This window comes from Scardinius erythrophthalmus, assembly GCF_964197995.2.
Source record: "Scardinius erythrophthalmus genome assembly, chromosome: 23".
NCBI lineage: Eukaryota > Metazoa > Chordata > Actinopteri > Cypriniformes > Leuciscidae > Scardinius > Scardinius erythrophthalmus.
Genome location: NC_138243.1, coordinates 28,984,739 through 29,000,156, shown reverse-complemented (window position 1 = coordinate 29,000,156; position 15,418 = coordinate 28,984,739). Strand labels below are relative to the sequence as shown.

At 37.2% G+C, this 15,418-nt stretch overlaps 3 protein-coding genes across 3 annotated transcripts in view; 1 reads left to right on the top strand and 2 right to left on the bottom strand.

Moving 5' to 3' along the window:
* The window catches only part of brap (BRCA1 associated protein), a 15,807-nt gene extending 13,968 nt beyond the window's left edge, over window positions 1–1,839 (bottom strand). The window contains exons 1-2 of the mRNA XM_081353821.1: window positions 1,526–1,839; window positions 861–1,028 (exon numbers count right to left, since the gene is read on the bottom strand). Of these exons, the coding sequence (XP_081209947.1) occupies window positions 861–1,028; window positions 1,526–1,604 (247 nt within the window). The 5' untranslated portion in view covers window positions 1,605–1,839. The remainder of the gene's footprint in view (window positions 1–860; window positions 1,029–1,525) is intronic.
* A 1,520-nt stretch (window positions 1,840–3,359) lies between these two features.
* On the top strand, window positions 3,360–8,752 carry tor4aa (torsin family 4, member Aa). Its single transcript, XM_081353819.1, has 3 exons — window positions 3,360–3,484; window positions 4,043–4,301; window positions 6,788–8,752. The coding sequence occupies exons 2-3, from the start codon at window positions 4,080–4,082 to the stop codon at window positions 8,009–8,011; spliced, it is 1,446 nt and encodes a 481-aa protein (XP_081209945.1). The 5' UTR covers window positions 3,360–3,484; window positions 4,043–4,079; the 3' UTR covers window positions 8,012–8,752.
* On the bottom strand, window positions 8,563–14,706 carry LOC308683367 (non-selective voltage-gated ion channel VDAC2). Its single transcript, XM_081353820.1, has 9 exons — window positions 14,561–14,706; window positions 13,643–13,714; window positions 13,498–13,547; window positions 12,310–12,462; window positions 12,020–12,072; window positions 11,724–11,945; window positions 10,223–10,373; window positions 9,894–9,951; window positions 8,563–9,386 (listed from the first exon to the last, which is right to left on the bottom strand). Exons 2-9 carry the CDS (start codon window positions 13,707–13,709, stop codon window positions 9,295–9,297), a joined length of 846 nt encoding a protein of 281 aa, XP_081209946.1. The 5' UTR covers window positions 13,710–13,714; window positions 14,561–14,706; the 3' UTR covers window positions 8,563–9,294.
* Window positions 14,707–15,418: the final 712 nt, after the last annotated feature.

Here is a 15,418-nt window from a genome sequence, read left to right as displayed (position 1 = left end):
CTTCAAACTTTGGTACTAACAAACCAACTTTCTTTCTATCTATCTATCTATCTATCTATCTATCTATCTATCTATCGTTCTATCTATCGTTCTATCTATCGTTCTATCTATCTATCAATCTATCTATCTATCATTCCATCTATCCATCTTTCTATCCATTGTTCTATCTATCTATCTATCTATCTATCTATCTATCTATCTATCTATCTATCTATCTGTCTATCTATCTATCTATCTATCTATCTATCTATCCATCTATCATTCTATCTATCCATCCATCCATCTTTCTATCTATCTATCTATCTATCTATCTATCTATCTATCTATCTATCTATCTATCTGTCTGTCTATCTATCTTTCTATCTATCTATCAATCATTCTATCATTCCATCCATCCATCTTTCTATCCATTGTTCCACTATCTATCTATCTATCTATCTATCTATCTTTCTATCGTTCTATCTATCGTTCTATCTATCTATCTCATAACAACCACCCAGAACAATTATTTGATAACTGAACTGATCGTTTTGCATGTGACGGCAACACAATATTTTATTGTTATAAAATGATCAAGAAAGACAAAATCAAGTAATAATGTAATACTTCAAACTACTTTAAACTTCATCTAATTTTCTGGCCCAAACTTTCCCAAGCCAACTTAAAGTTTGTCTCGACAATTGTATCATACATCTCTTTTAATTCCTTTTATAACTGTTAATGTTCCTTGCTTTTATTTTGTGATTATTTGAATTCCTTTCTGTGTAAAGCACTCTGAATTGCCATAGTGTATGAAATGTGCTGTATGAATAAACCATTCCAGGCCCACTGGTGTCAGTGGAAGCGAGTAACTCACTGACCTGAACCTGCGCTGGGCTGGAAGGTCTCGATCACCATGTCGCTCATGACGCGGCTGCCCAGATGTTGGTGGAGGATCGCTGATCGCTCCACATCTGTTCTCCCGTCCAGCGTCACTCTGGCGGAGACCAGCGCTTTCTCTCTCATCTCGTCCTCCGACATCTCTGGGACTGTGGGAAACATGACACCAGTAAAAACCAGACTCAACATAAAGAGATTCTAGAAACAAGCTCAAACACACTGAGTGTGTCAATGCTCTCTGTGACACTTCATTCTGATGCATCATGGGATTGAAATAAAACCAGATAATCATGACATTCAGCATCTATATATATACAGAATATATATATATATATATATATATATACATACATGTATATATGCATAGTGTTTATATCTATGTATATATTTATGTGCATTGTGTGCGAGTGTGTACACTCATCAGATGGTTATATTTGATATATACCATGTCACTTTAAGAACAATAATATTTACATTGCATTCTCCTTCTTCTAAGATTACCGTGGTAAGTTGTTATATTTCCAAAAACAGGGTAATACCCTTTTGTATACAACCATGATTGATGATATATGAATATAGCCACCATTCAGAGCCACGGTAAACAAAGCAAATGTCAGTTATGTAACAGTATTGGAGTGAAACTCACCGGCGCAGTATTGAAAACCCTGCGGGGAATCAGACTGATCAGCGAGCTCGAGTCTGATCACAACCAGAGACACACTCATGTGTTCAGAGGATCGACAACTGCTAATAACAACACGAGCTCATCAAGCACGACACGGATTCAAACGCAAGATCTGACCCGTATAAACGGCGTTTCGTCAGAAATACATGCCATAAACGCTGAATAGAATTATGCTTTATTATTAGAAGGAAAAACGCCTGAAAACAACAATGACGTTTGATAACGAACGATACATTACAGCCTTACTTCCGGGGTAAAAGGATAATTTCAAAACAAAAGCCCTTATATAATTATTGGTAATTTATAATAAGAGACAACCAAAGCTTGTGAATAATATAATGTTAAAATCATTTCATATGTCGTGGTATATTTATGATTATGTTTGAGAACGAAAGATAAATTACTGCGTTTATCCCGGGGGCAAGAGGATCATTTCAAAACAAAAGCCCTTATATAATTTTTGATCATTTATAATAAGAGACAGCAACGATTTGTGAATGATATAATGGTAATATCATTTTTACATTTCTCATATATAATAGTATATTTATAATTATGATGCAATTTATATAATTATTATATTCAATATATTGTCAAAATCAGAATTAGATTTCTTGGCAAGTATTACACTCAAGGAATTTGTCTTGGTGAAGCTTGGTAAAAATGAACAAGTCCTATAATAAAATAGCCTATTCAAAAATAATTAATATTCTATATACATATATACAATTAAAGTCCCCATGAAATCAAAATTATTATTTTTTGGCTTTCAGTATGAATATGGTAGTCTTAATCTTAAGGTTATCTATAACCTTGTGTGCTCCAAAACAATGACAAAATTTGCATTTAGAAGATATAAGCATTCAAAATATGCTCAATGTTACAGTCACTGCCCTTGCCGTCCAGAATAAAAGAGAACATCCCAATCGAGTAAAGGGATTTGTGGAAACTGTGGTTCCTGATTATTGTGATTCAACATTTGCCTCTCATTTCAGGATGAAAAGACAAACATTGTCAGATGAAGGATAATCAACTTCTTACCTCCGAGACTGTGATCTATGACCGTATTATTTTTATTGTGAGTATTAGGCTTATCATTATTGCTGATCACTGTTGATATTCACGGATCATATGTGCGAGTCTTCGCAGACCTGTGCATTTGAACTCTACACAGAATGCTACATTTTAAAGTGATATGGAGAAGATTAGGAGGAGAAACGGTTAAAGATTAGAAGGAAACTGCAGCTTTACTGAGCTCAACAGCTCTGGCTGTGATATAAACTAAACACTATTGGCTATTTTTAAAAAGGGGAGGAGCTGTTCGATATGGTTCGATACCCTGGAAATCCAGAGTTCTTGCGAGAGCACAAGTAATGATGCTCATTAAATTTGCCCTTGTATCCGAGCTGCACCAATCACATCGGGTTATCTGATATAGGCGGGCCAGAGGCGAGCTAAACAGATGACGACAGCGCTGTGACGTCGAAGTCATTAGTAAACATTGCAAGATGGCTATGGATGAACACCAGTTGTTTGAAACGGCTTTGGTTGCTACAATGAACGAGTTAGACTTGGCTTTTTATCTAAAAGAGGCACAGAAGACGGCACTCGAATCCTTCCTTTGCAAGAAGGGCATTTTTGCTGTTTTGCCGACCGGATACGGAAAGAGTCTAATCAACCAGTTAGCTCCGCTGGTAGCTAAGCGTATGGGGTTCATTGTTGTGATTGGTCGTAGTGTTATCCAATTGCGTGCAGTGAGATTTTCAAATGCATGCTTAGTGCCGCCCCTCGAGCTGGACGATTTTCATTAGTCGACGCCAGACCATTAATCTTTCAGATTTAGGTCTGGATTTCCAGGCTATCAGCACAGTGTTTCAAGGCACTTCAGTGGGACTTTTACATTTAAAATCAGCTTCATTTGTAAGTTACACAGCATACAGAAGTAGATATATTGAAAAAAAATAATTTATTTATGTAAAAATAAATATTTCAAAGTTATTCATTGTTTCTATAAAAGAATACAATTTAAGACGTTCTAAACATTCTAAAAAAAATGTTTTTTTACACCTATACAATGAAAAACCACAACACACTCATATATGAAAACTCTCATAAAATCTTCACTCCATCTAATCTATGATGTTGTGAGGTGTAAAAGTGCTGCTTTATTTGCATAGTCACATTCTCTGTAACTCTAAACCACCGGCTCAAACTCCACCCTGCTGAACTCCCTCAAACAGCAGATCACGTAGTCGTCTGCGCTGGTTTATATAGTACAAACCCTCAGCAAATCCTCCACAATGATTCATATAAAAGAGATGATTTGCTGCTTACGTAAACCTACGCACTTTTTGGAATCAATTACTTGTCTTGAATAGTCCACCAACAACATTGCAACTACAATTCAATTCCCAAGTTTCTTTCTTTCTCAGATGACGTTCAATGAAATGCAAACAAGCTGTTTTTAACCCCACAAAGGTGCATCAGAAGGTCTGTTTCTCTAGGCTAGTGCGTGATGGATGAACTGGACTGGGAGGAGTGGTTTGGACGAGAGGATGGACTGACTCTGATAGATAGCTTGAGAGGAGGAGCTGAAAGCGTTCGCGTGTTAATGTTCCTCTGGCTGGCTGTGGGGAAGTCGCCTCCTCTTTCTCTCCTCTCCTCATCAGTTAAGCTTCTAGAGGAATTTGATATTTCAAAAGCACACACCAGCTGTTATTTAGAGTGTTTACTGAAGGTAAGCCAACTCCATTTGTATAATGCATTTACTCTGTTTGTCCTTCTCAAGTTTTACATCTATCTTCCTGTTGCATCTGGTAAATGTTAACCACCGCAGCTGAAGCAACTGTCTCGTCTTGCTGAACTTCCCTTATTTAAGTGGTCTTTGCAAACGCACTCAAGAGCTGGTGGGAGACGTAAACTTGCAGTCTGATCACGCACATTCTACGAGGCACTTTTTATTACCCTTGTTCTCCTAAAAGGGGTGTGTGAAAAAAAGGATTTCCAGGAAGGAAACCCTATCTTTTTTTCTTTTCTTTTTTTTTACAGAGGGGATTGTAAAAGGAAAAGCAGTTTGTGTGGAATGTTGTACCTAACGTTTGTGTTTAAATATACCGTTTGAGAGGCTTTCACAAGAGTTTAAAGATCATTTCTTTCCTTGTTTTGAAGCACACATTTCTGCAGGTTGGGTGAAAACAGAGAGAAGCCTCTTAGGAGCAAGAAGCTGCAGTTTTTGTCATTTGATACTTGATGGTCAGACAATAGCATGGCTTTTCTTGAAAGTGAGCTCTTTTGTTTGTTTGTTGCAGATGAAACTTGTTTAAATGGGGTATCATTTGCATGTGTGTAGTTGTAAACGCTAGACTTTCAGCCTACAGGCGTGGTGAATGCAGCTGGAAAATAGTGAATGACATTGCCACAACATGCCTCCTTTCTTGCATTGGCTGTTTTGTGGGTAAATGCAATTGCAAACTGTCAAATGCACCAGAATAAAGGTGCAATATGCATCACAAAGCAGAGGTTGAGAAGCAAAAAGCAGAAACGTCCAATTCCTTCTCAATTTTTTTGTGGCAAGTTTGGTCATGCTTCAAAATCACTCTTGCAGTTTGGCCAGACCGCTGGACAAAATACAAAAACAAAGCATTTGCACTTTGGTGGTGCTTGTGGAACAGAAATCAAACTTGAAACAACTCTTTTTATAATCAAATTATGCATGTCTATAATGACATCTTGTTGTTCATTATTTGAACGCACATGCCTCCATTCTTGCTTTCAGTATTAGCTGTTTTGTGCAAATGTTATCTGCACCAAATAAAGGTGAAATATGCATCACAAAGAGTTTAAAATGCATGCAGTTTACATGAGGCATGTGCTAAACAGTTTGTCAGGGTCATTCAGGAAATGCGCTTATTTTGAGGTGAACGTGCTAAATAAAACCGATGAGAACACTTTTTAAAAAAAGGTTCCAAAAGGTGGTTTTCACAGAAATGCCGTTAAAGAACCAATTTGGGTTAGAACCTATCAGTGAAACTTTTTCCACTATAAATAACCTTTTGTGGAATGGGAAGTTTCCATGGATGTTAAAGGTGCTTCAGGTTCTTCCATGCCGTTAAGGAACCCTTATTTTTAAAGGTGCAATAACCGATTTCTGAGAAACACTATTGAAAGGGAATTGGACAGAGGGGCACAACACACTTGTAGCCAATCAGCAGTAGGGGGTGTGTCCACATGTGATGGGGGAGGAGAGAAAGAGAGTGAGAAGGATATTTGAAGAAAGATTGTAGAAAGAGAGATGGCTGAGAGACCTTACAAAAGTGAAAAGCTCAGAGGAATATCACTGAAAAAAAAAAAGAATAGGAAAAAAAAAATTCTCGCTCTCCGCACTGATGCTTGAACTGAGGCGCTGATGCTTGAACTGAGGCGCTGATGCTTGAACTGAGGCACTGATGCTTGAACTGAGGCGCTGATGATCTGTCACGTCACACCATTTATTGTTTGAATTTTGTGATAAAATGGACAGAATTTGAAAGATGACACTTTGTTTCTTTTTAGAAGTAACAAAGCACAGAGTTATTTGCGATTATAGGGTGAGAGGTGCGCTACAAATAATGTTTAGTATAGGGAAAAACTGCAGATCTGGCAACCCTGGCTTGAACTACGGGTGATACATAGGGTCAAATAGAGCCTCCTTTTATGTAGCTGTTTTTAGCTGTTAATGCATTATTGTCGCATTAACTTGCCCTAACTAACTCAACACGAGAGATTTTCCTCACACACAGTGTGAATTGCTGTCAGTCATGCTTTACCGCACCCTTTTGATTGACAGGATATAATCGGCACTGATCATGGGCTGTTTTTAAACAATCGGCCAATGGCTTTTTTAATAATTGCTTTTATCGGCCAATACCGATTGTTGGCCGATACGTCGGTGCATATATATATATATATATATATATATATATATATATATATATATATATATATATAGCCATTTTACTGCAGATTGTTGCTAGTGGAACGGAAATAAACCTTGAAACAAAATTTTTAATTTTAATTTAATGTAACAGTTTAATCAATTGTTCATTATTTGAATGCAAATTCTAAAATGTGGCTAAAATGTGATGGTGGACATTTAAAATCGACATTTTTTTCAGCATGGGTATTACTCAAATTCTCACACTCTTTCTCATATATTTTTGTACATTTCTACTTTGCTTTCCACAGATGGGAGAACAAGACCCAAGTGACAGGCTGAAAGAGGACCAACCGAAAGAGACGAAGGAAAATGGCATGGGAAGTTTCTCCCAGTTCTCCTCAAGCGTACGCACCATGGTGCGCATTCGCCAGAAGTACCTGGCCATGAAGAAGCGGCGTCTGGAGATAGCAGCGGTGTCGTCCCAGAGCTTCATTTCTCCACGGTCCACCAGCCCAAAGGTTTTCACCTTTGAAAATCTTTACGATCCTGTGCCCAGCACTTCCCCACGCAAGCGAAAGAAAAAGAGGAAGGGTCGGGTCTTGTATCCGAGGAACAGTTTGAGAGCCGTACCTACAAAAGAGAGCAGCCGTGCAAAGAACTGCCTGTACTTGTTGTTCATCATTGTCTTTCTTCAGATTTACAACGCCATTGAGAACTTGGACGACCACGTGCTCAAATATGATCTAGAAGGCCTGGAGAAGACCATTAAAAGGGAAGTGTTTGGCCAACAGGAAGTGACAGAGCAACTTCTGGGTCATTTACATGATTATTTGTCAACTTATGTACACAATAAACCTTTGGTGTTGTCGCTTCATGGACCTACTGGAGTCGGGAAGAGCCACGTTGGGCGATTACTGGCTCAGCATTTCCGCTCAGTTGTTGGCGATGAGTTGGTGATGCAGTACTTTGTGCTGCACCATTGCCCAACAGATGACGATATCCCACAATGCACCAAATCTCTGGACTCTCACGTCTCTGAAATGGTCACACAAGCTGAGGAAGCGGAGAAGATACCGGTTTTCATCTTCGATGAAGTGGAACACATGCCCAGGGAGTTGCTGGACACGTTGCGAGACCTGATTCATTCCCAAAACAACAATGAATACTTAAACGCCATCTACATCCTCATCAGCAACCTGGGACATGAAGATATCACCAAGTTCGTCCTGCACAACTCCAGCGTCTCCGTCTCAGGCCGACTGAGCTTGAGTCAGGAACTGACACCTTGGTTACGCAGTTACCTTCAGAGACACCACATGCTGTTTTTGGAAGCAGAGCTCCTACCATTCATGCTTTTGGAGAAGAGCCACGTAATGGACTGTTTTATTGACGAAATGTCCAGGGAAGGATTCTACCCGGATCGATCACATGTAGAAAGACTTGCAGAAGAACTATCCTACTATATAGTTGGCGAACAGGAGTTTTCTCACACCGGATGCAGGCAGGTCGTGGCAAAAGTGAACCTTCTCTGAAACAAATTCTGCCGTGCAGATGAGCAACGTGAGGGACCCTTCCATGATTTTTCATTTCAGTGTGTATTCAACATATTTTTTTGTACATACACAACTGGTCAAAAGTTTGGGGTCAGTAAGATTTTTTTATGTTCTTGAATGAACCCTCTTCTGCTCACCAAGGCTGCATTTCTTTGCAGTAAAAACTGTTGTGAAATATTACAATTTTACAAAATATATTTAAAAATGTTATTTATTTGTGTCTTCCAATTTTTATGGAAACAATGAAACCACAATAAACTAAAAAACATGATACCATTGGATATCGTCAAGTTTCTTTGATGAAAGTTCAAAAGAACAGCATTTATTTGAAACAAATCTTTTGTACATTAAAAATGTCTTTGTCACTTTTGATAATTTTTTATGCATCCTTGCTGAATAAAAGTATTAATTTCTTTCAAGAAAAAAGTACTGACCCCAAACTTTTGAACGGTAGTGTATTTGTTCTCATACATTTACTGTGAAGCAGGTCCATGAAACAAGCACAGCTGTAAATAACACAAAACAATATTCAGTCGTTCTTTGTTTATTAGAATTTCTCAATTTCCACTGGGAAAATTAGGTAAAAAGACCAAGAAAATTGTCAAATAAGTGTGTGTTTGTGAGTGTGAGTGTGTGTGTGTGGAAAAAGCAGTTGGTATGTACAATGCATTGATATGTGTCCATAAAGTGTTTAATGATTAAATTACTCTTTTGTACACCAGAAAAGTGGGTTGCTAGCGGCATTTTTCACACAATACATAAATGAGCGTTTAAGAAAGTGTTGCAAGCTCTAAAAAAACACATGCTGTCTTGTTGGTTTCCTGTAAGTCTTGTCTATGCCTAAAGCTCTATAAATGCGGCGTCAATCTAATGCTTTATCGTGAGAAATAACCTCAACTACCATCATGCAATTTCTGACCTTCACTCATCAATGCAATAAAACATGTAAGTGCTTAGCATGCACTGACATCTCCAGAGAAACCCTCCAAATGTTTCTACCATGCTTGCAAATCTACCGCTACTTGCTGCAGGAGCTCTACGTAAATATATGACCTTCATTAAATAAATTAGCAATATTTTTTCCCTTAGAAGGTCAGATGTTACGGCCGGTCGAGATCGAATCACTCTGCTCCCACAGACTTGCAAACACCATCAACATGCCGCTAAGTGTTGTTAGTCATCGAGTGCTAGTGATTCAGGAGGGTTGTGAGGGACGACATGAGAATGGTCTCTCGTCTTCAGTGTCTTTTGCACTATGGCAGCTACGCTTCCAGCTCAAAACCCAGTCCAACCTTGTGTCCGCCGGCGTTGAAGTTTTTCCCATCGATAAGAGCCGAGAGAGTGAGTTTCACCCCTTGACAATGAGAAAGAGAATATGAGACGTTAAAAGGTTAATACACATCTTAAACAACTAAAACACTTGTGAAAACATGTTTGGAATGAAGAACTAGTGTGCTGCATGTACATTCATGAAAAATTGCTGTTTTTGACACATTTTTGGTGAAAAAATGGTGAATAAACATTTTAAACAGTAGTATACAACTTTTTCTTTTTACATGATTCCACTATGTTGCATGTTTAATTCAGTGAAATAAAAAAAAAATTAATCAATTTTAAGTACATTTAATAATGTCTCAACTTCCAGCAGAATAATCAACTAATTAATCAAATTAAAAATCACTTCTGCCTCATTCTTCACTGAAATGCATTGCATTGTGGGATAAAGCAGACCCTGCAGCGCTCTGCTTGTATAGTGATCATTTTGGCAAAAGCGCATTCTGTGCATATGGAAAATTCACAAACTGTGCCCAGTTTATATACTGCAGAAATGCTGAATAAACAATAAATTTAACATGTTTACCAGGTCGAAGACTCTGAGTGTAACCAACTCCAATCAGACTGGAATTGTTCACTTTGGCCTGTTATAAGAAAATAATGATAAATCATGGTCAGGTTGGTCATTCCAAGCTTTAAAAATGTAATATAGCTTCCACGCATTCATGCTTTTCCGTGTTTAAAGAAGAATTTATGCAGTTGCATGTATGCAGATGCTTCTAGTTTCATGTGTTGTTGCAGAATGTGTCAGAATAATGTAACACGCGTGTGCATTTGCATTCTCCACATTGCTGTTATATGCAACGGAACCACATGCTTGCAATGCACTGGCCAAGCATTTGTGTGTCAACTTACAGTCAACGAGGCGTCTTTATCTAGCTGGTACTTGGCAGCAATTCCGAAGCGCGTGTTGTTGCTGCCGGTGGTCCAGGCCAAAGTGACGGCCGTCTCCAGCTGATCGTTCACCCTCTGATAGACTGATCCTCCAAACTCAGCTCCATCATTACTGGTGACACATGATGACACATCTACAACATCCTTGTATAGTATCTATCTATCCACACACACTCCTGCATCACACACGTGCACTCAATGCTACAGTTCAAAAGTTTGGAATAATTCAGATTTTCTTTTAATATTTCTGATTTCTTCTGCTCATCAACGCTGCATTTATTTGATCAAAGATACAGTAAAAATAGTGAAATATTATTACCATTTAAAATTACTATGAGAATATATTTTAAAATGTAATTTATTCCTGTGATCAAAGCTGAATTTTCAGCATCATTACTCCAGTGTCACATGATCCATCAGAAATTATTCTAATATGCGGATTTGCCGCTCAAGAAACATTTATGATTATTATCAATGCTACTTCATAGTTTTTCTGGAAACTGTGATTCACTACCAAAAGGGGTAAGATTTTAAAAATAATAATAATATTTTTATTCAGCAATAATGCATTCACAGTGAAGACATTTATAATTTTACAAAATGTTCTATTTCATACAAATTCTCTTTTTTTTTTTTTTACTTTATATTCATCAAAGAATCCTGTAAAAATGTGTCTGGTTTCCACAAAAATATTAAGCATCAGAAACGTTTCAACATTTAAAATAATAAAAAAACATTATTAATAATTAATAATTAGTGACATTGAAGACTGGAGTAATGATGCTAAAAAAAGTTTGTCATCACAGTAATAAATGACAATTAAAGTATTTTTTTATATCGACTATGCATTCCGTATGCATTCTATTTCATCAGGGCCCGAAGAAATATAGAGCTGAGTATCATCAGCGTAACTGTGAAAACTAGCGTTATGCTTCCTAATGATATCTCCCAAGGGTAGCATGTGTAAAAAGCAACGGTCCTAATACTGAGCCTTGTGGTACTCCATACTTAACTTGTGATTGATATGACATCTCTTCGTTTACTACACAAAACTGGTAACGGTGAGATGAGTGTGATTGGAACCATGCCAATGCAAAATGCACTAATGGAAATGTAATTTCCGAGTCTATTCAAAAGGATGTTGTGGTTGATAGTATCAAATGCAGCACTAAGATCCAGTAACACTAATAAAGAGACATGATTGGATGACAAGAGCAAAACATTTGTAACTCTAATGAGAGCAGTCTCAGTACTATGATACAGTCTAAATCCTCACTGGAATCCTCGCAGATCCCATTTCTGTGTGGAAACTGCCTTTTCTAGTATTTTTGACAGAAAAGGTAAGATTCGAGATCGATCTGTAATTAACTAATTCTTTAGGATCAAGTTATTTCTGTATGCATACGTGCCAACTTTAAAACCCCATATCAGCTGTTTCTGTGTTGTTTTCTCTGATTCTTACACGTTGGTGTGAAGCTGGAAGTCTCCGGTCTTGTATCCCAGAGCAAAGTTATTTTGCACCAGTTTGGACTTGGCTGTGTCGAACGCCATCTGGTAGCCCGCGAGCCAGCCTTCGTATCCCAGAACCGCTGAAGAGTGCACGACCGGACCCTCAAAATCAATGTCACAGCTCACGTTGACAAACTCACACTTGTAGCCGGTCTTCAGTTTACCGCTCTTCTTACTAAAGAGAAAATAACACTGTCAAAGAACTAAATCATCAAACCGGCCTTGATTTGTCCGACATTAACGACTCACCTTGTGTTTGGGACAAAAGACGTATCCACGGCCACTTTCAACCCCTGTGCAAGCTGAGGACACAAGACACAAGATTCATAAGACTGGTATTCAATGCGCTGAATGTGATTTCAACAAGTGCAATAAGTTCCAGGAATGTTGTTCCTGGATCAACAAAATATTCAGGATTCAGGAGCATGTCTAAAAATCAAAGTGACCATTTTAATGCTACTCTGCAAACGAACCATTCTGATCATATCCTATGCAACTCAAAGGGGTCAAAGGTCATGAGGAGAGTTTGCTCTACTGACCTGGTCTTCCACAGAGACTTCTGTACTGAGCATGTTGTCCGTGTTCCACTTCTGGGTCAAACTCAATCCCAGATCCTTCATTTTATACTTGGTCTCCAAACTCCCGCCGGCTTTTCCCGTGTCCGTGTTGGTGGATCCGGATGTGTTGAACTCCTGCAGTTGATTTTTATTAATAGGAAGAAACATTTAGGCATGTATCTGTGCCCATTTTTGAGCTGTACATTATATTGTTTTAATGCCTGATTTTGAAGTTTCCAAAGTTTGTAATTTCACTTAGCATCTGCTAGAAACAAACTAAATAGTATAGATGGATAATATTGGACATTATTTGTCTAGCTAAATTATTATTTTTATTTCTGATATAATCATCACTATTATTTCTGAATAATTTTCATAAATAAATGATCTATATCAATTCATCAGTTGATATTTGGACATTTAATTGTTTTTGTTATATATATATATATATATATATATATATATATATATATATATATATATATATATATATATATATATAGTTTTTTAAGTTTATCTGACATTTACATTTCATTTTATTTAACCTTCTATCAATTAGCGAAGTGATTTTTAATTATTTTAGCTTTAGTTATCAATAACTGACTGCCCTGTAATTATCAGCTAAAAGAATCGGTCAGAAAGTCTATATTGGTGCATTATTAAAAACACATAAAATGATGAATAAAAGCAGTAGACTCTTGTGTATAGCAGGTGGCTCGTGACATTACCGGATGACAGATGGCGAGTGATGTGACAGAATTAAGTTTATTTCGAATGTGACCCAGAAACACAGGGCTGATGGGATGAGACTCATGTTGGTTGTGTAGTCAGAAAGAGATGATTCAAAAAACGAATTCACATATGATGCAAAAATAGTTTCCCACGTATCACTGTCTGTCATCAAGATAAACAAGCAGTTCTGTCTGTCTGGTAAATGATGCGTGTTGGTGACCACACGAAACTTGTCAAATCACACAAACGCCCTGACGATAATCTTACCATCTAAATGCATTTCCCAAAATGATGCATCAAAGACATAAAAAATTGACAATTAAACATTACAATAATGATTTGCTTCATTGTCATGAGAATTATGTCTCATTACAAAAATCTCATCATGCAAAATATAATTTTTTTGGGCAACATGTTTTTGCTACAAAACTAACTCACCACTCCATTTTGAGATTTAGTCTTGAGGTCCAATTTGACAATCCCAAAACCTGCAAACAAAACAAGCATGTGAATTACCGTACAATGCAAGTCGTCTCGTGATGCAAAAGCATCATTTGCAGGAGAGCGGAGTGAGTGTTCTTACCGTAACCCTTGCTGAAGACGTCCTTGGCCGCTTTTCCCAGGTCTGAGTATGCAGGAGGAACAGCCATTATATCTGATATATAAACCAGAGGGAAAATATCAGTGGATCTGAACTTAATATCATAAATATAAATTTCATGGTATCATCATGTCGTAGGTAATAAATTGCACAAGAAGAAAAAACAGGGGATCAAACCGCAGATAGAGCAAACCCACAAAATTGCATAATCAGTAACCAAACCCATGGTGTGAATGTAGTTAGTAGTTGTTCATTTTCTAGAAATGAAGCAACCTGTCCTGTTTCTGACTGCCAATTCATGTCATCTATGAATGGTGTAAAAACATTGTTTTGAATTGTATTCTGACACTTTTACTGTGCATCTATTTTTACAGGGTTTTTTAATTGCATGGGCCATAGGCAGCATTTTAAGGCCTTAAACACACCTATGACACCTCAAAAAGGGTTGTCTATGTAGGGCAGGTGTATTAAGTGACATGACATGCATACTGTAATCCAACAGAAACGCCTTCTATTAGTAAAATAACATATTTGCATTACTGACACATGAGAGGCAAAGAAAACAGCTCAGCATGTTTATTCATGAGGGGGCGGGATTTCAAGCTTGATAATCTAATCAAGCCTTAAGACTTAATCATATGCAGAAAGCCTAAAGTGTTGCACAGAGAGGGCTAATTTAATCATTATATAGGATATTTAACAGCACAAAAACTACAAAGCTGACTAGGAAAAAGTGTTTTAATGTGAATTAAGGTGGGATTGTGCAAGGAGCTGGTGTCTGTTTCTCATTAACTAACACATGCTGCTATAACAACACTACACAACCAACTGGGTCAATACTATTTAAAGCTGCATGGTTTAAATATACAATCTAGTGAAAACAGGATGATAAATTCATACCGAGGATGTTGTTGCTGTTGCTGTTGAGACAAAAATAAAATGATGATGCTAAATGAAAGCAGAAGCTTTTGAGTGTCCTGTGTTTCAGAAGATTTGACACTAACAGCTACAGGACAAAGTGAAGGAGACAAACTACGCATGCGCGCTGCGTCACGAAAAATATTTCTAAATAAAAGTCCCCGGAAAAAATAAAAAATAAAAATAAATAAAAAAGTTATGTTTTTTTTTTTTTTTTTTTTTTACAACAAACAAAGTGGTCAGTTTATTGTAACCTTAATCTCCACCAAACTACAATAATTTCTAGCACATACATAGTAACTATTTTGACATAAATTGTGATCACCATGGTAACGTTTTGAATGGTTTTGTACTCGGGTTTGTAATTTGTCATGTTTAGTGTTATTCTCATGAACTCATGCATTAAAGCTTTAAATGCAGGCAAATGAGAGAAAGCAGAAGTTGTAGTTTACAGTTAAAGTGAAGGGCCATTAACATCACTACTTCATTATTATTCAAAAACACACACAAACACTTACCAGCAGATGTCATCACATTCACACAATGCTGCTTTTATCTCTCTCTTACACACACACACACACACACACACACACACACACACACACACACACACACACACACATATATATCTAATAATTAATTAATTAATTATATATTTATATATAGCAAAACGAAAAAGGTTGAAGTGTCTTTTGCTCTTTTTTTCTCAAAAGCGCGCGAAATTTAAGATGAAAAAAAAGTGTATCTTCTAATAAAATAAATACAAGTTTCGTTTACAAGGTCTGCCAAAAACAACATCTGTAAAGTTTATGGAGCTCGTTTTTACTGATATGATGTTGT